This window comes from Acartia tonsa, chromosome 5 (assembly GCF_053477335.1).
Source record: "Acartia tonsa isolate MP-2025a chromosome 5, ASM5347733v1, whole genome shotgun sequence".
NCBI classification, from domain to species: domain Eukaryota; kingdom Metazoa; phylum Arthropoda; class Copepoda; order Calanoida; family Acartiidae; genus Acartia; species Acartia tonsa.
This window is the reverse complement of record NC_137264.1, coordinates 45,794,309-45,813,952: the sequence shown is the minus strand read 5'-3', so window position 1 is coordinate 45,813,952 and position 19,644 is coordinate 45,794,309. Positions and strand designations below refer to the sequence as shown.

General features: G+C 32.3%; 1 protein-coding gene across 1 annotated transcript in view; it reads left to right on the top strand.

Moving 5' to 3' along the window:
- The window catches only part of LOC145319641 (uncharacterized), a 98,214-nt gene that overhangs the window by 64,295 nt on the left and 14,275 nt on the right, over window positions 1–19,644 (top strand). Inside the window, exon 11 of the mRNA XM_080161912.1 lies at window positions 16,246–16,346. Coding sequence (XP_080018038.1) covers window positions 16,246–16,346 — 101 coding nt within the window. The remainder of the gene's footprint in view (window positions 1–16,245; window positions 16,347–19,644) is intronic.

Here is a 19,644-nt window from a genome sequence, read left to right as displayed (position 1 = left end):
AGTTATAAACCTTCCCGGGACCTATGAGAAGCTACCCTGTAAAGGAGAATCATATCGGTTCAGCGGTTAGCGAGATCCTTTGGTACAAACACACACACACAGACAAACAGACATCCTTTTACTTTAGTATAAGGATTTACTTCACCAATAAAGAAAAAAAAGTTTAGGAATTTAATCTTAACCAGAAAGGATACGGACATTGAATTGTAAATTACACTGGTACCCAAAGTTTGTATAACCACGAGACCTCATAAACTTTGGGTAATTTACCAAACTTTTATATTGGTTGGTTCCAATACGTTTTACCTACAGTAGGTTAATTTAGGCTATCCATCAATGGGGATGTACATCAATTTATCGTCCGTTGTCTTATCCCTTACTATCCCTAACTATAACTGATTGGGTTTAAAATAATGCCACAGGCGTAGCGGTCATGCTTCATATTGGAAGGGTGACGCAAATTTCAGATATCAGCTTTCGCTGTTTGATTTACTATTTTTCTTCATTAGATAAAAGCATTCCTTTTAAGATTATTTAATTTGCTATAAAGATAATTTTTATTCAAATCGCGAAATCCGGGATCTGAAATTTGCGTCACCATGCCAACCTGAAAGTGGGGAAGAGAATAAGGGAGGGGGTAGAACCGGTTATGATAATGTTTTGTTTTCTTGACTTTAAGTTAAACTCTATCGTCATAATAAAATCAAGATAACTGGGGTGACAAATTAAAAGTTTTTACACAAGGCTGTAGGGATAGGTTAATGGAAATTTTTTTTTAAATAAAAAAATATGACAACATTCTTATAAAATGAAGAACAAACAAATCATAGTGGGGCAAAAGAACTAATCAATTCAGTTTTAAAGCAGATCTTTAGGTAGATAAAAAATGAATATGTAGAAAGTACAAAATTACAAAAATTTTATTCAAAAAAGCTAGAGGCCTTTTATAGCATAATCGACAGACAAACTGTCCTTGTAATATTCCTTTTTTCCATCCCTTCAGTCCTGATTAATGTATGAGTGGGTGGGTAATTAAAGTTGCTATTTTAATCAGAGAGGGAGGGGACATTGGGCAGTTTATTACACTAGTCCCCAAAGTTTAAGAATAAAGTTTTCTCATTTGTTGAATTTTATTGAATTTTGATTAGTTGTTTAATTAAGTTGAGTGTTAAAACGTTTCAACATTTAGTTAAAGGTGTAATTTTGTGCATTATCATTGGGGATGTACGTCAATTTATTAGCCATTGTGTTAACCCTTAAGATCCCTATTCAAATTCATTAAGTCATACAAGTCCATATGAATAAAGGTACTAAGAAAGAGAGGTAATGTCTGATTGAGCCAATAGGAGAATCGCATCGGTACATACATTTAATCTCATTGGTTGAAATTGTGTACACATTTTGTTACGAACGCCTAAATTGTAAGTATGTCCTTAAAATTGTTATCCTGTATCTAAGCAGTTCTTTAACAAATTTACTTAAAATTTTGTGTCGTATTTTATACATTTATATTCTGATTATTCAGTACTGACACTCTACAAGTGTTAATGTTCGTTTGTCCTACCGTTTTAGAGCTTCGCTTTTATGGATGTTGTCCTCCTTGTTTTTACACATTGCTAATGCTAATTAATCATTTTATGCTTTACTAAACATAATAAATACAGAGGAAAAAGATTTTTTATCTAAAAAATAATTAAAACTAGTCCAAAACATGCAAAACTCTATAATTAGACGGTAGAACTAACGGATATTAAAACTTGTAGAGTATCAGAAGCAGAATATTAATCTTAGGTCTAACAAAAGTTTTATATAATTTTTGAAAACAGTAAAAGTGTCTGACTATGACGTCAGAAAAAAATAACAATTAACCAATAAGAAGCCAGTATTCACTGTGGTAAAATATATAGCGGCCTCTCATTGGTTAATTGTTAATTTTTTCTGACGTCATAGTCAGACACTTTTACTGTTTTCTAATTTTTTGCGAAGTTGCGAAAATATACAGTATACTGTTGAAATGCATACCTACTTTTTAGGACTTGATTATATGGATATGTAAAATATATGTCAAACAAGGATGACAACATCCATAAGTAGCGAAGCTCAAAAATTATGAATGGATATCGGGAAAAATCACTATAAATCAGTGGCATGCAATAAACATTAATCTTAATAAAATAGGGAAATCAGGAAACCTTAAAAATTACGAAAATTACAAAATCTAGGAATCGATCTAGCATCGCAAATAATAGACAAATCTTATTGAAACTTGATTTAAATATGTAGAATATGAGCATATTCAATCCCTGAAAATTTCAGCCGCAAATTCTGAATAGGAATCGAGAAAACCATAGAAAATCTAAAAATCAAGGAATCGATCTAGCACCCCAATTAATAGAAAAATCATAATGAAACTTGATAAAATATGTAGACTAGAAATTTAAGCAAACCCTGAAAATTTCAGCCCATTATCTTAAAAAGAAGTTGAGAAAATCACGAAAACATGAAAATCTAGGAATCGATCTAGCACCCTAAATAACAGACAGATGGATAAAACAATTTATAGTATAGATGGACATATGTTATAAGAATCTTCATTAAAAATTTCAGCTGTCTATCTTTTATAGGAGCCGAGAAAATCACGTTTCCCCCACTCTGTTTCAGACGGACGGACATTTCGAATTATAGAGTAGCTTCGCTACTAAAAAGGTTAGAATGAACTTGTTTTTAACGGACGCACGGACTTTCTTGTAACGATTATAGAGTTTCTATGCTTTCTCATTCGTACTTAACAGTTGCAGAAATTATTATGCAAAGTTTAAAATCAATAGGACAATTCTAAGATGTTGAATTTTACAATAAAAGCAATCTATTTAGGACGAACTGAAGCAACCATTTTTAAATTAAAAGAATATACCTACCTATATGTGATAACAAAAATTGGAAAATAATTTCATAAATTGATTGTTTAATGATAATACAAATACAGTTAATTATAATCATTTTAAGCCTTTTTTTCTTAGTAGCGAAGCTACTCTATAATTCAAGTTTACCTGTCCGTCTGTCCGAAACATTTTTGGTGATTAGGCATCATGTATATAATTAACTTGGTTTGTGAATTTGTTGGTCATACTACAAAAGACATTTATTTATATTTCGCGATTTTTATCAAGTTCTCGTTCTCTCTTTTGTGACCACTGAACATCTGCTGTACTGTATAACTCACTTTGTTCGTATGTCCATCTATGATTTTCTTGTGCAACGCTTCTTATGGATGTTGTTATCCTAGTCTTTTCCTTATTTACCTGTATAACTTTTAAAGCACTAAAACTGCTTTCAACTGCTTTTAAAACTTAAAGAGTTTAAATGAAAATAAATGGATTTAAATTACTTTTAGAGTGTTTATATCAATACTTTAAAATCTTTTAGTTTCGCTACTAATAGAGCTTCAAAATTTATTTATAGGTCAATTCTTGATTTTATGCTTTAAAATCATTTTAATAAAGTAACAGGATGTGTGTTTGTCTGTGTGTCTATCTGTGTGTGTGTGTGTGTGTACCGAAGGATCTCGCTAACCGCTGAACCGATCTAGTTCTCCTTAACAGGGTAGCTTCTGATAGGTCCCGGGAAGGTTCATAACTATTTGGTGGAGGGTACCACCACCCTCCCAAGGGAAATCACAAAAAATCGATTTTTTTATATTTATAATGACTCCTTCACAACATAGCTAGGTATCGTAGAAACTTGAAAGCAACATAGTTAGGTATCGTATTATTTTTTTTTAAAACAAACATTTGAATTGCCACTAGAGGCGTCTAAATAATAATTGAAGAATATGTATTATAAAAAATTAGAGAAAAATGAATGAATCAGCTATCCATGAAAAGTGACTTTACATACTATAAAAGTAGAACAAACTTAAAGTTTTTTCAAGCAAAACCTTTTCATAATTATTGTAGGTCTGATTTAACTGTTTTTTTTTGTTAATTTTGGCATTTAGAATTGTCTTCTTTTTTAAAAACTTTGCACGATGATTCCTGTAATATATGACTTTTAATTGTCCATGTTTATGGAAAAGGCAAATGTTTATAAACGAGATTATTTATTTAAAGAAAATTCTGCGTAGCAAGATTAGGAAAATTTATGGTAAAACCCTAGATATATTTTATTAGAGATAAACTGAAAACGAGTTGCCTATTTCTTCCCTAATTTCCGAAGTTGTACAGTAGATAACTCAACTATTGTAAGATCTATTTTCAGCTAATCTAGTCAAAGGAAAATGCGATATAATGTATAAATGATTTATACATTATACATTAAAAATTTTAATTTTTCAAATTTTGATTTTTTTTTTGAAGTTTGAAGCTTTTTTAGCTAGTAGTAAATATTGAGATAGGATGAGAGGAAATTGTGTACACAATTGGCAACTCAAATTCAGCTGACCTTATTAGAATAAATTGCTCAATAATTCACTTTGTCTGTCCGTCGGTCAGTTAGACCATAAAAGCTATGGGGAAAACTTTTATTTCTCCGCTATAATCCTTACAGTAAAGTAACAGGATGTCTTTCTGTTTGTCTGTATGTTTGTACCGAAGGATCTCGCTAACCGCTGAACCGATCGAGTTTCCTTAACAGGGTAGCTTCTCATAGGTCCTGGGAAGGTTTATAACTATTAATGGGAAGGGTACCACCACAATCCCAAAAGAATGCTAATGTCGTATGGGTGAGTTGCACCTAGACTGAACAGTCAACTTGTCAACTCAAGGCCAGACTCTTGGTCCTTTACCTCATACCCGTGGTACAGTACATTACAGACAACCAACTCTCTGTGATGCACGACCTTTGTCTGAGAAGTCCTAACTGTGCATGGTAACGAGTTGCGCCTGTTTTCGGCCAAGGCATTCCCCCCACTCTAACTATTTACGTCGCGCATTTGACATAGTAGCAGTGGGAACCATTTTTAACGTCTTTAGTTTTTGACGCGGTGTCGGACCGAGATTCGAACCTATCACCTTCCCGACGACGAGCGAATGCGCTACGTGTTGAGCCACGGTCGCGGGTTATCCCAAAAGAAAATTTTTAAAATAAAAATGTGGTTGAAGAATTTTGATAACAATTAGCATCCAGAGCTGGATCTTTAAATGTGTAGCCCTAACCGTAGCCGTGGCCGTAATCGTAGCCATAGCTGTATCCGTCGCCACTGCCAGTGCTGCTAATAAAACATGGATTTTAAATGTTTGAAGTTTTTACGTATTATTATTATTATTTTCTTCATATTTTTACTGAAAATTCAAAAAATTGGTTGTGATTTAAAGATCGCATATAGCTGTGGCCACACGTAGCCAATTTGATTTAAAGATCGCTATTAGGTTAGTGGTTGTACCTCTGGCCATGGCTACGTCAACGGCTACACATTTAAAGATCCAGCTACGATTTTTTGTGCTTCGCTACTTATGGATGTTGTCATCCTTATTTTATTTTCTATCCATTCAAAAGATTTTTATTGAAATGAAAAGAAATCTTACCTACTTTTATTTCGCGTTGTTACAAGCGAAGCTTTTCTATAATTAGGCTATATAGGTCTGTACGTTCGTAACGGATAGATATTTTTGTTAAAATGTTTTTGTTTAGGCATGTTAGAATTGTCCTATCGATTTTAAACTGTACATTATGATTTTTATACAAATTAGGTACATTTTAGAAAGCGTAGCTTATCAAGTTCTAACACTCTACAAAAGTTAATGTTCGTTTGTCCTTCTTTCTGATTTTAGAGCTTTGCTTTTATGGATGTTGTCATCCTTGTTTTAAAACAAAGCTATCTAATTTCATTGAGACATAAAAATTATTTTATACCCAAAAAGTTTACAAACAAAATAGAAATTATGCTCATTCATGAGTTTTATTCAGCAATTTATTATAAAGTCTTCATTCAAGAAAGTTTAAGCATAAGAATGATAGAAGCCATAAAGAGAGGCTTTAGAATCAGACTGTAGGACAAACGAACATTAACACTTGTAAAGTGTCATAACTTATTAGGGAGAATAATAATATATAATTCTAAATTATTGTACATAACTGCTACAGAAATCATTATGCAGAGGTTGAAATCGATAGGACAAGTCTAACATAAGATATATTCGTTATAGACACCGGACGGACAGACCTTAATTATAGAATAGCTTCGCTTATTAAGATACTAGTAAAAAATGCAGAAATCTTTAAAGGTCATACACAGACGTCCAAGTACAGGGGTAAAGGGGTGTTTACCCCTTTAGACTTTGAATCTCTTATTTTCCACCCCTCAAGTTCTTTTAAAATACGTTTGATTACTCCCCTTGAACGTATAGAACCCCTAATTTTACCCCAATACAAAGTAAAAAGGCTTGGGTGTCCTTGTGTTAACATTAGTTTACAATTTGCCTTTTGTTCTTTTGCCAGCACCCGGCTGTATTTACATTTTTGAAAGAATCAGCTGAACTCAAGGACCCAACCCAAAGCTGGTAGAAGGCCTTTGAAAAGGGGTGATTGTTACATATAATATTTATCGCTCTATATATATTACTTTAATATTTTAAATGATTTTTGTCCAAATTTGTTTTATAACCCTTATTAAACGCAAGTTAATTTTCGGGCGCTAAGGGTTAAAACAGAAGTATCCACTGAGCGAGAGAATATTGTATCCTAAAGCAAACTTTAGTTAAAATTTTAATCGCCAGGCACTTCTTTTTTTAAAAGAGTATTTTGGTACTGCACTAATTTACCAAATGTTTATTTAAAATTTTGAATTTTTATATTAAATTATATTAAAAGTATAAATAGATTGTTATTTTTACAAAATTTAATAACCTTAAAATGAGTACATAAGTTTTTAAACCTATATGGTTAAGATGTAAATTTAATCATTATTGGGATTATTTATAATCGTTAATGAGCATTGAATTATTTGTAGATCAATAAGATCACTTTAAATTTTTAAGGCGGTTATTATCAATTATACTTGGCCTGTCTTGAAGGCCAATAACGCAGGAAACTGGTAATTGCGTCCAGAGGCCTAGAGAAAGAATAATGTGTCCAATCAATTTAACTTCCTTCAAAATAGTTAATCCAACAAACTACAGACAACCAACCAATTTGTTTGCACGACCTTTGTCTTAATGTCCAACTATGCATTGAGTTGAATATTAAATTTAATCTATAATACAAAGTAGAACGATGTCTGTCTGTCTGTTTGTTTGTTTGTAGCAGATGATCTCGCTAACCGCTGAACCGATTGGGTTCTCATAGGTCCTGGGAAGGATTATAACTATTTTCTTGGGGGGTGGGACACCTCTAACCCCCCCCCCCCTAAAAAATGAAAAATAACTCCCCCCCACAAATTTTTTTTTTCTTTTTAAAACTAAAATTAAAATAGTGGGGTCGACTAACCCCCCCGAGAAAAAAAAAATCCCCCCCCCCCCCAATTTTTTTTTTAATTTTCTTTAAACTCGAAAACACAAAAAATTTGTTTGATCAAACCTCTGTGAGGCTAGGGGCGAAGCTAGTTTAAATAAAAACTACTAACAGTTGCGTTCACACTATATACTTTGTCTTGTGGGGAAGGGGCATTTCATTTCGCCAAACTTTCTTCAAATAGACAAACAAACATTGTTCTACTTATAAGATAATTTTTATAATTAGGTCATAAACAAGGAAGACACTTAAAAATTAAATAATTGTCTAAATATGTAATACTAGAGTTAGCTCAATATAACTATATCGCTATTGGCTAGTTTTCTATAAGTACATATCTATTTATCTATTTCTCAATAAATCAATTTTCCTCCCCCGCCATTACTATCTAAAAGAAAGAAGTAAATATTTATTAATTTAAATGATTTTAAAAAGATTTTTTCAATTATATTTTTTTCACATTACCATCACAAAAGGGTTAATATGATTCGAATTTTGATAGCCTGATATCTAGTTGCCGAATGTGTACGCAGTTTCCTGGGTGTTTCCTCATCCTCGCTCAATATTTACTACTAGCTACAAATCTTCAAACTTCCCTTAAAAAAATCAAAATTTGAATGTGTAAACGATTTATACAATATACATTATAAATTTGAATTTTTTAAATTTTGATTTTTTTTTTTTTTGAAGTTTGAAGCTTTTTTAGCTAGTAGTAAATATTGAGCTAGGATGAGGAAACACCCAGGAAACTGCGTACACATTCGGCAACTAGATATCAGGCTATCAGAATTTTAGTTTTAATATTTTAACACAAAGGAAGTGTCGCCACAATCGAATTCTTTCTAAATACAGTTTTCTTAGATTAACTCTATTATGAACGTATATTTTTTATTTATGCACACTTTTCCTCAACAGTTTAGCGGATTTAAAACCAACACGCAACAAGCGGTCAATGGATCCTATAAATAGACATATTTGCTGAATCAAAACTGGTTTTACCTAAATTGTATCTGTTCCTTCTTCAGGATTATAGAATTTCAAAGATTTTAACCAAAAATGTGCGATGATTTGACTTTAAAATAGCATTTAATCTTAATGTTCAAGGCTTATTAATATAAGTTTGTCATATTTGTTGAGGTTTTAAAACAATATTTCTATAGACAATTCAACACTGCATATTTAGGATTTATAACAATGGTTATTTTATGCATTATGAGTGATATAAAAAGTCATATCAAAAGTACTTTTTAATTATTAATTCTAATTGTTTAGATCCTTTGCCGTTTATTACACAAAAGTAAATATTTTTGTTCTGAACCATTTTGAATTTTATATGGATAAAATAATTGATATATTGAACAAGGATGACAACATCCATAAAAGCGAAGCAATGAAACGGTAGGACAAACGGACATAAACACTTGTATAGTGTCAGAACTCAATAATCAGAATATAAAAGTACAAGAGTCGAAGCAAAATTGTAAGTAAATTTGTTGAAAAAATCTGCTTGATACAGGATAATGTTTATGGACATACTTACATTTTTAGGACTTCGTTATAGAGTTGCATCGCTTATAATATTGTACTTTGTTGTCCCAGGAATCTATATACCAAAAATCAGATCAAACGGAGAATTAGATCACATAAAAATTTGTTGTTAAAAAAGTTGTTAAGTTATCAACATGTTTTAAATGAACGTACGGACATTCTGGTAATGATTATAGAGTTGCTACGCTTTATAATCGTACCAAACTACTACAGGAATGACCATGCAAAGTTTGAAATCGATAGGCACAATCGCTATTTTTATATTGAGCTAGTATATCTTAATTAAACACCAAATTATTGTCTTGTGTATTTAAGATTATTTAGCAATTGAAAACAATTATTATTTAATTTTGTATCATATTTAAGACATGGCAAAACCTTTTTCAAAATGTGATCAAAGGATAGAAGCATATACATACAACAAGTATCTTTAATAATGCAGGATTTTACGTTAACAAACTAATAAAGGTTAGTCTTTAGGTTAGATTAGAAAACCTTTACATCTCATTTCTGCTGCTTGATTTTAATTTCTTTTAAAATCAAGCAGCAGAAATGAGATGTAAAGGTTTTCTATATTTATTGTTCGTCTGTCTGTCCATAAAGGATAGATCTTATCGTTAATTTAGGCATTTTATAATTGTCCTATTGATTTTATACTTGGCAAGTTGATTTGAAACATTTTTTATATTCCTACTACAAAAAGGTAGAATGTTATAAACAAAGCATATAAAAAATGTAGGAATGTCCTTAAACAGTATCCTATATTTTGCAACAAATTTACTTACATTTTTTTAGACTTATACATATACATATATGTATATTTGCTTATTCAGTTATGACACTCTACAATTGTTAATGTTTTTTTGTCCTACCCTTTCATAGATTCACTTTTATGGAAATTGTCATCCTTGTTATTTAATGTATAATCAACTATTAAGTTGTTAACTAATTTGACTAGGTATACTTATTAATAACAGTCCTTTGATATAATCAATTTAAGGCCTAATGTCTTCAACAATCTATTGTTTATGTGGTTGATAACTTAATACTATCGTGTCTTTTTTACATACAAAATTCGAGTGTCAATGCTAATTGTTTCTAAATAAACAAGGATGACAACATCTATAAAAGCGAAGCTATGAAACCGTAGGACAAACTGACATTATCATTGTACAGTTTTAGAAGTGAATAATCAGAATATAAAGTTATAAAAGTCGGAACAAATGTGTAAGTAAATTTGTTTAATTGTTTGTAATTAAAAAAACTGTTTAAATACAGAATAATAGTAAAGGACATAATTACATTTTAGGACTTGATTATAAAGATGCTTTGCTTTAAACATTGAACTTTGTTGTCCTAGGAATCAGTATTCCAAAAATCAGATCAATTAGATAATTTTTACACATAAAAATTTGTTGTTAAAAAAAGTTAAAATCAACATATTAAAAATGGGCGTATGGACATTCTGGTAATGATTATAGAATTGATACGCTTTCTAAACCGTATCTAATTAGTACAGGAATAACCTTGCAAAGTTTGAAATCGATAGGAAAATTCTAACATGTCCAAGTTAATGAAAAAGGTAATTGTTCCACCTAAAAAGCTAACTGTTACTGACGGACGGACAGACTAACCGACCCCAATTGTAGAAAAGCTTCAATTTAAAAAAAAGTATATGTTGTAAATCAATTGTGCCAGTATTTTTAGTTAAATGATATGTTTATTTTTTATTACTGTTTTTACTTTCTAAGTTTGAAATTTCAAGGTAATTTGAAGAAAAACAAGCATTAATTAAAGTCAGAAGTTACCCCGTTGACAATTTTTTTAAGTTATAATTAATCTACAAAAAAAGGTTTTTAAAACAACTACTGCTTTCATGTGTTAAGGGTAATATACAGCATATATATTTTACATCAAAGGCCATTTTAAAGTCAAATCATCACACATTTTTTGTTAAAATCTTTGAAATTCTATAATCGCGAAGAAGGAACAGATACAATTTAGGTAAAACCAGTTTTGATTCAGCAAATGTGTCTTTTTATAGGATCCATTGGCCGCTAGTTGCGTGTCGGTTTTAAATCCGCTAAACTGTTGAGGAAAAGCGTGTATGAAAAAAGGATTAAATACTTCAATGTAATTCAAATATCTACATGAAGTGAAAAACTTAATTCATTCCACAAACAATTAGAATAAAGGTCTTATCGCTTTGGTCAATGAGAGTTTAATGAGGATTATTGGAGCATTATGAGTTTTAAACATTTTACCATTGGAAGACTCGAGCTCATTTATAGACGTTTATTTCCTATATAGATCTGTCATGGATCTTGATGCTATAAAGCAGGCCGTTTTGTAAATGTTAAAAATTGGAAGATTTCATTAAATAAAAGTAATCGCAAATGTACTTAGTAAATGATTTTATTATCCTTATAATGTAAGAAATTACCTAAATTACAATTTTTTGTTTAAAGCTTTATATACTTATCAATTTCTTTAGCATTGGCTTTCAAGTAATAGTCAGAGAGGGAGGGGACATTGGACTGGAAATTACACAGGTCTCAAAATGGCTTTAACATATTCATGGGTATAAAAACTTGTATTTGAAATTTTAACAGTTTTGTCCAATTTGTAATTATTTGGACAGTATTACAGAAACATACGGACATTCTGGTAAAAATACAAAGTTGCTACGCTGTCTAAATTATATCTAATTGTTACAGGATTCAACATGCTATGTTTAAAATCGATAGGACATCTCTAGCGTGCATAAATTGTTGACAAAATTTATCTTTTAATAACATAAGTACGGACCGACCGACCCTAATTATATAAAAGCTTCGCCTTTGATAAAAAGGGAATGAGGATTAGGTTGAGTGCCATAGAAATTGCTACATTCACTTCTGCACATGTTTCACAGGATCAACTGATTATTTCTGCAATTCATCACTTTTAAGCCATTTTTAAAAAATACTCCAATATATTAGGCGCCAGTATTTGTATAAGGGAAAAGGGAGAAAGAAAGCAGAAAATATTCTAAGACTTACATTTAAGAAATAGCCTAGAATTCAACTAGATCCTGTAAGCCTACCAAAAATTGAAACAGTTAAAGGGGTTGCAAGATCCTAAATCACATACAAATATCCTTAACACTTTATATAATAGGATTTTGTCTTTTTAGTAGCGAAGCTACTCTATAATTCACCTTGTCTGTTCACCCGTCAAACTGTAACGCTATAAGGTAAATGCGATATTCTCGGCTGCAATTCGAGATTGACGGCTATGATACAAATATAAATGGTAAAAATATAAATTGCTTTCAGAAAATTTCTTGATTTTTCCGGAAAAATTTATTCTTGATTTAAGCATGTTCTCTTAAAATCATTTTTTTCGTATTCCCTTCCATGATTTTTTTGCTGTTATCCTTTTTGCGATTATGGAACATTTTGATATTTTACTAACTGCGGAAATGATGTCCCACAGAATTCCGATGATCTAATCCCAATTGAAATTTTTTAAAACTCTCTGCAATCACAAAATATATCAATATTATATCTTATCAAAATTTTAATATACAGATTAATCTCAAGGATTTTAGGCAGTGGCGTGCGAACCGAAGGGGGCAGTTGGGGCAATCGCCCCCCCCTAGCGACCAAAACGCCCCCCCCTGCCCCCCCCCTAGCAACCGCCCCCCCTGCCCCCCCCTAAATGTTAAAAAATGCCCCATTTTGCCCCCCCCTGGTCAACAAAAATGCCCCTTTTTGCCCCCTACCCTACAAAAAGCAAAACTATCCCAGTTTCCAAAACAAAGATCAAAGATCAAGAAATACTCCAAAAAAAATTTTTTGCGCTTCGCGCCAAACAGACAGTTACTATTCATTTAACCTTACCAATCTTTTTAATTAGTGTAGAAATTAGGTTATAATCTTTTTTCACTGAACATAACAAACCAGGTTATAGGAAGTATTTTATTTTGTATAATATAAACTTTTTACCAAAGAAATTTGTACATCCCCAATGATGATACACAAAATTACCCCTTATATAGATTACAATTAGTGGATGAAATGTAGGGAAACTCGACTTAATTAACCAACCAATCAAAATTCCATTAAAGTCCCTAAAGTTGTTGAGCCAACGAATAAGTTAATTTAATATGAAATATTGGGGTCTAGTGTAATAAATAGCCCAAAAACCCCTCCCTCCCTGCATATTTGAAGAAAAAAATTTGCGCTTCGCGCCCTTCTAAATGGTTTCTGCTATGAAATATTGGGGACTAGTGTAATAAATAGCCCAAAAACCCCTCCCTCCCTGCATATTTAAAGAAAAAAATTTGCGCTTCGCGCCCTTCCAAATGGTTTCTGCTATGAAATATTGGGGACTAGTGTAATAAATAGCCCAAAAACCCATCCCTCCCTGCATATTTGAAGAAAAAAATTTGCGCTTCGCGCCCTTCTAAATGGTTTCTGCTATGAAATATTGGGGACTAGTGTAATAAATAGCCTAAAAACGTCTCCCTCCCTGCATATTTGAAGAAAAAAATTTGCGCTTCGCGCCCTTCCAAATGGTTTCTGCTATGAAATATTGGGGACTAGTGTAATAAATAGCCCAAAAACCCCTTCCTTCCTGCATATTTGAAGAAAAAAATTTGCGCTTCGCACCCTTCCAAATGGTTTCTGCTATGAAATATTGGGGACTAGTGTAATAAATAGCCCAAAAACCCCTCCCTCCCTGCATATTTGAAAAAAAAAATTTGCGCTTCGCGCCCTTCCAAATGGTTTCTGCTATGAAATATTGGGGACTAGTGTAATAAATAGCCCAAAAACCCTTTCCTTCCTGCATATTTGAAGAAAAAAATTTGCGTTTCGCGCCCTTCCAAATGGTTTCTGCTATGAAATATTGGGGACTAGTGTAATAAATAGCCCAAAAACCCATCCCTCCCTGCATATTTGAAGAAAAAAATTTGCGCTTCGCGCCCTTCCAAATGGTTTCTGCTATGAAATATTGGGGACTAGTGTAATAAATAGCCCAAAAACCCCTCCCTCCCTGCATATTTGAAGAAAAAAATTTTTGCTTCACGCCCTTCCAAATGGTTTCTGCTATGAAATATTGGGGACTAGTGTAATAAATAGCCCAAAAACCCCTTCCTCCCTGCATATTTGAAGAAAAAAATTTGCGCTTCGCGCCCTTCCAAATGGTTTCTGCTTTTTATCACAATGAAAGGACAAGTAATTTTTTTTTATTTTTTGCATTATATCTTTGGTTTTTATGGTATGATAAATTTTTTTGTGGATTATAATATTAAAAAAAATAAAATTTCTTGCTGTTTCGAGCATCCAGTATGTAATTTACTTTGACTGTCATCACACAACATACAGGAAAAAGGATTTGTGACTTTTTCTACCTAAAATATATATTTATTTCAACAGATGCTCTTTAAATCTACTTGTCTGTATTCTTATTAATGGTTTTTGTGCTTTGCTACTTAAAGATGTTGTCATCCTTGTTGTCAAACAATAAAGAAATATTTAATATCATTTTTTCATATTAGGTTAATTTTTGGTAAATTATTTCCAAAATGAGTGTTTTTATCTCCCCCCCCCAATTTTTTTTAATGGGGTTATTCGTCCTTCCTGCTGAGATTTTATAACATCCCCTTCCACCCATTAAAAATGTTTTGTGGTGGAGGGGGGGGGGGGAAAGGTTAATTTATCTTCTGTACTATTTTTTCGAAGATGCCTTCTAGCTCCCTTTCCTTTGGTCATCGCAGGGTGGGGAGAAGGAATGGGGGAGAAGAGATGGGGGGGGGGGGAAGAGATGGGGGGGGAGAGGTGGGGGATATAAATGGGAAATAGGGATGGGGGAAGGGATGGGGAAGAAGGGATAAGGACTAGGAGGCCCATAATCAAATAATCCCACCCCTTAAAACGCCCTTATTTAAAATTAGTATATATAATCAAAATGCCCCCCCCTAAAGCAAAGTGCCCCCCCGGGGCACTTTGATTTAGGGGGGGGCAAAATTTTACAAATTCTTCAAAATGCCCCCCCCTAGACAAAGTGCTTCGCACGCCACTGATTTTAGGGATAGGATTTTCTTCATTCTAAAAACAAATGCGTGATAAATCTTTGCGACTTAAAAGTCAAAGAGCCATTCAAGGACGTCCAAGCTTTTTTGAGATTATTTTCAAAGATTTTCAAAGATCTATAGGTTGTGAAATTTTATTTCTCTCATATTAGGGATGAACATTAATTTATTGGCCATTGTCTCATCCCTAAGATTCCTGGATAAGACATTTTCTACAGAAAGAAAGGGGACAATGGGCTGTTTATTACACTTGTCCCCAAAGTTTTATAATAACGTTCTCTTATTCGTTGGCTTAACAACTTTGGGGACTTTTTTTGGATTGTGGTTAGTTGGCTATTAAGTTGAGTGTTCAAATTTTCAACCAATGATTGTAGGTAAACTACAGAAGGGGTAATTGTGTGTATCATCATTTGAGAAGTAAATAAATTTATCGGCCACTGTCTTATCCCTTTAGCTCCCAGCATTTTCTTACTCAATAAGAATTATATCAACCAAGACTTATTTTATTCATCAGAAGTAAAATTTAAATTCTTATATAAGATTTAACAGGAAAGTAAAATACTTAATTTCATAATTTTTTTATAAAAATTTTAAAAGTCCTATATATATCTATAAGATAGATTCATTTAGACAGCGTATCAACTCTATGATCGTTACTAAAATGTCAGTACGTTTATTAAATGTGATATAATTTTCCAATTAATTTGATATTCTGAATAATGATTTCTAAGACAACAAGGTATTATATTATAATCAAAGAATCTTTATAATCAAGTCCTAAAACAGTGCCCCGTATCAATTTTGCACCTTTTTTTTTGTCAATTTGGTTCAGATTCATTAATTTGTATTCTGCTTATTAAGTTCTGACACTTTGCATGGTTTAATATTCGTTTGTCGTACCGTCTGGTTAAGTTTTACAATTTTGTTTAGATTTATAGATTTGTAAGATCTGCTTATTAAGTTCTATCACTTAGCACGTGTTAATGTTCTTTCGTCGTACCGTCTGCTTTTAGATCTTTGCTTTACGGATGTTGTCATCCTTGTTACTTAGAAAGTAGTATTCAACTTATTAAGTTCTGACTCTTTGCAAGTGTTAATGTACGTTTGTCGCACTGTCTTTGCTGTTATGGATTTTGTCATCCTTGTTAATTGATGTGCTTTTTTTCTTTCAGTTCGCGAGCACAGCAAGAAGCCCGGGGTAGACTGTTTCCAGGTGGAGCTACCCCTCAGTGTAAGGACAGGCAAGGAACATCTCAGAGATCTTATTAGTCAGGTGAGTATATTAGAGTAAGGGAAGAGCCTAAATAATTGTATGTCCCCACCCCGTGAACACTGTACCGATCTTTTATTGGGTCAACCAATAGCGTCGGGAATATTAACATAGCCAAGTTGCTACAAAGAGCAGAAAGAAAGTTGCTAGCAGACGACAGGGGGTCCAGGTAGTTGTCTGGTTATTCATCTATATTTATAGATTTATTGTTCGTATCATTACCATAAATTTAGGGATCTTAGGGGATAAGACAGTGGAAGATCAATTGATTTTCAATTACACCTTAATTGATAATTAATGGTGAATAAATGTACCAACCAATTAAGATTTTTAAAAAGTACTAAAAGTTTTTAATTCAACAAATGAGCGAACGTGTCCTTCAAAATGTGATTTGTTGTGAAATAAACGACGTGTTTAATTGCCATAAGAAAAAAATTATAAATTCTTTCAAACTAATTTGAATTATTATCTAATCTCGTTCGTAAGAAATAAGTGAGTAATTTTCAAAGTATAGGAACAAGGATGACAACATTCAAAAGAAAAATCTACGGGAGAAAACGTTTTGGTTGTCTCCCTCAAAGTGCTTATCGAACAATAGTTTTTCTCCTCCGAGTGGCCATACCATGCCAGGCTTAAACGAAAATCTAATTTGGAATTATTTCAAATTAATGGCCAGGGTGTGGGGGAAGGGGGGTTAGAGATTCTTTACTCAACTTTACACTTAGGGGTAAAGTAAATATTTATTGATCTAGTCTTTTGAATCATTTTAAGTATGTTTTACAGCAACTAAGATAATTCTGTTTTGATTTTTGGAATGATTGATCGAGCAGTTCTATTCAGGGATCTAAAGGGATAAGACTATGGCTGATAAATTAAAACCAACCAAAATTCATTAAAAGTCCACAAAATAGGAAAAGGTTATTATAAAACTTTGGGGACTAGTGTAATAAACAGCCAAATGCCCCTTTCCCTTTCTGAGTTCTATCCCTAAAAGTTAAAGTTTGAAATCATTATTATGAAAGCAAGTTGGCTTAAGGTTTTTTAGAATCTTTTGATGAAAGTACTACAACAGAATTGAAAAAAATAGCAATAAAATTACTATTGAAACACCCACCCCTTTTCTCCCCCCTTTTAAATTAAAAGAATTGCTTGTAACACCTTACGGGGCTCTTACTTACCTAAACTAAGAAAGATATCTTATTGTAATATAAAGGGGGGAGTGGTAAGGTGGTGAAAAAAAGGAATTTACCCCAAAAACATTTGTTGATAGAATCATACAATGTTTTAAAAACATCTGTAGAATTTATTAATCATTTAAATTCCATTAGTTATCTGCATTCATCATTGGTTGGCTCAAACTAGCAGTATATAAACATTAGGATCTACTGCAGTTCACGGTAAAAAAGTGCTGGTAAGCAATATTTCCAAAAATCTATGAATTTTAAAGGCTGCTAGCTGCCAATCAGCTGAACGTACAGCTCATACCCGCACACCATTTTAAGCGGCATAAGAAGGCCTACAAATAATCTGAAATAGCCAAGATCCAATTATGCACAGGGAAAGCTTCACTGAAGAATAAACGCGTAAAATAGGTCTTTTTTCGCGCATTTCTCTGCACTGTGAGATAATTATTTATTATTGATTTATGACTATTCCAGATTATTTGTAGGCCTTCTTATGCCGCTTAAAACAGTGCGCGGGCATGATCTGTACGTTCAGCCGTTTGGCGGCTAGCAGCCTTTAAAATTCATAGTTTTTTGGAAATATTGCTTACCAGCAATATTTTACCGTGAACTGCAGTAGATCCAAACATTACAATCAATAACTTTAATCTTCCAAAGGGTTAATTTTGTTTATAATCATTAGAGAAAAAATTTCTACATTGTACATAGGACTGTAAAATTTATTGGTACACAACGTTTCAAAAAGCACTTTCTCTTATTTGTTGGATTAAACATTGATAACAAGAAAAAAAATATAAAAAAACAAGGATGACAACATTCATAAAAGCGAAGCTCTGAAATGGTAGGACAAACGAACATTTAACACTTGTATAGTGTCAGAAATGAATTATCAGAATATAAATGTCGGACGCAACAAAATTGTAAGTAAATCTGCTTAAATACAGGGTATTGTTTAGGGACATACTTAATTTTTAGGACTTAATTATAGATATGCTTCGCTTATAACAATGTAACTTGTTGTCCTAGGAATCAGTATTAAAAAAATCAGACCAATCGGATAATTTTATCACATAAAAATTTGATGTTAAAAAAGTTAAAAAGCAACATGTTTAAAATTGGCGTACGGACTTTCTGGTAACGATTACCTAACTCCTGTAGGAATCATCATGCAAAGTTTGAAATCGATAGGACAATTCTAAATTGCCTAAATTAACGAAAAGAGCTATCCGTTACGTACGGACGGACGTAGGGACTGACCCTAATTATAGAAAACTTTCGCTTTTAAAAACATTTTAAATTATCAAAGCGCAATAGATTTTATCCTAATTTTTAAAAGCGAAGCTTTTCTATAATTAGGGTCGGTCCGTCCGTCCGTCCGTCACGGATAGCTTTTTTCGTTAATTTAGACATGTTAGAATTATCCTATCGATTTCAAATTTTGCATGGTGATTCCTTTAGTAGTTAGGCACGACTTAGAAATCGTAGCAACTCTATAATCATTACCAAAATGTCCGTACGTCCATTTTTAACATATTAATTTTTTTACTTTTTTAAATAGCTTTTTTCGTTAATTTAGGCATGTTAGATTTGTCCTATCAATTTTAAATTTTGCATGGTGATTCCTGTAATAGTTAGGTACGAGTTAGAAAGCCTAGCAACTCTATAATCATTACCAGAATGTCCGTACGTCCATTTTAAACATGTTGATTTTTTTTACATTTTTAACAACAAATTTGTTTGTGATCTAATTATCCGATTGGTCTGATTTTTGGTATACTGATTCCTGGGACAACAAAGTACAATATTATAAGCGAAGCAACTCTATAATCAAGTCCTAAAATGTAAGTATGTCCATAATCATTATCCTGTATTAAGCAGTTTTTTAACAAATTTACTTACAATTTTGCTTTGACTCTTATACATTCGCAATCTGATTATTGACATTATACAAGTGTTAATGTCCGTTTGTCCTACCGTTTGCACCCTCTTCAGTCTAAATGACATAAATCATATTAATTTAATTTACATATTAAAAGATAGGTAAAAATAAATATATTTGTAGAACTATAAAGGCAGAAAAGGTTGCTAAATAAAGAAAATAATATGATCAACCTTGT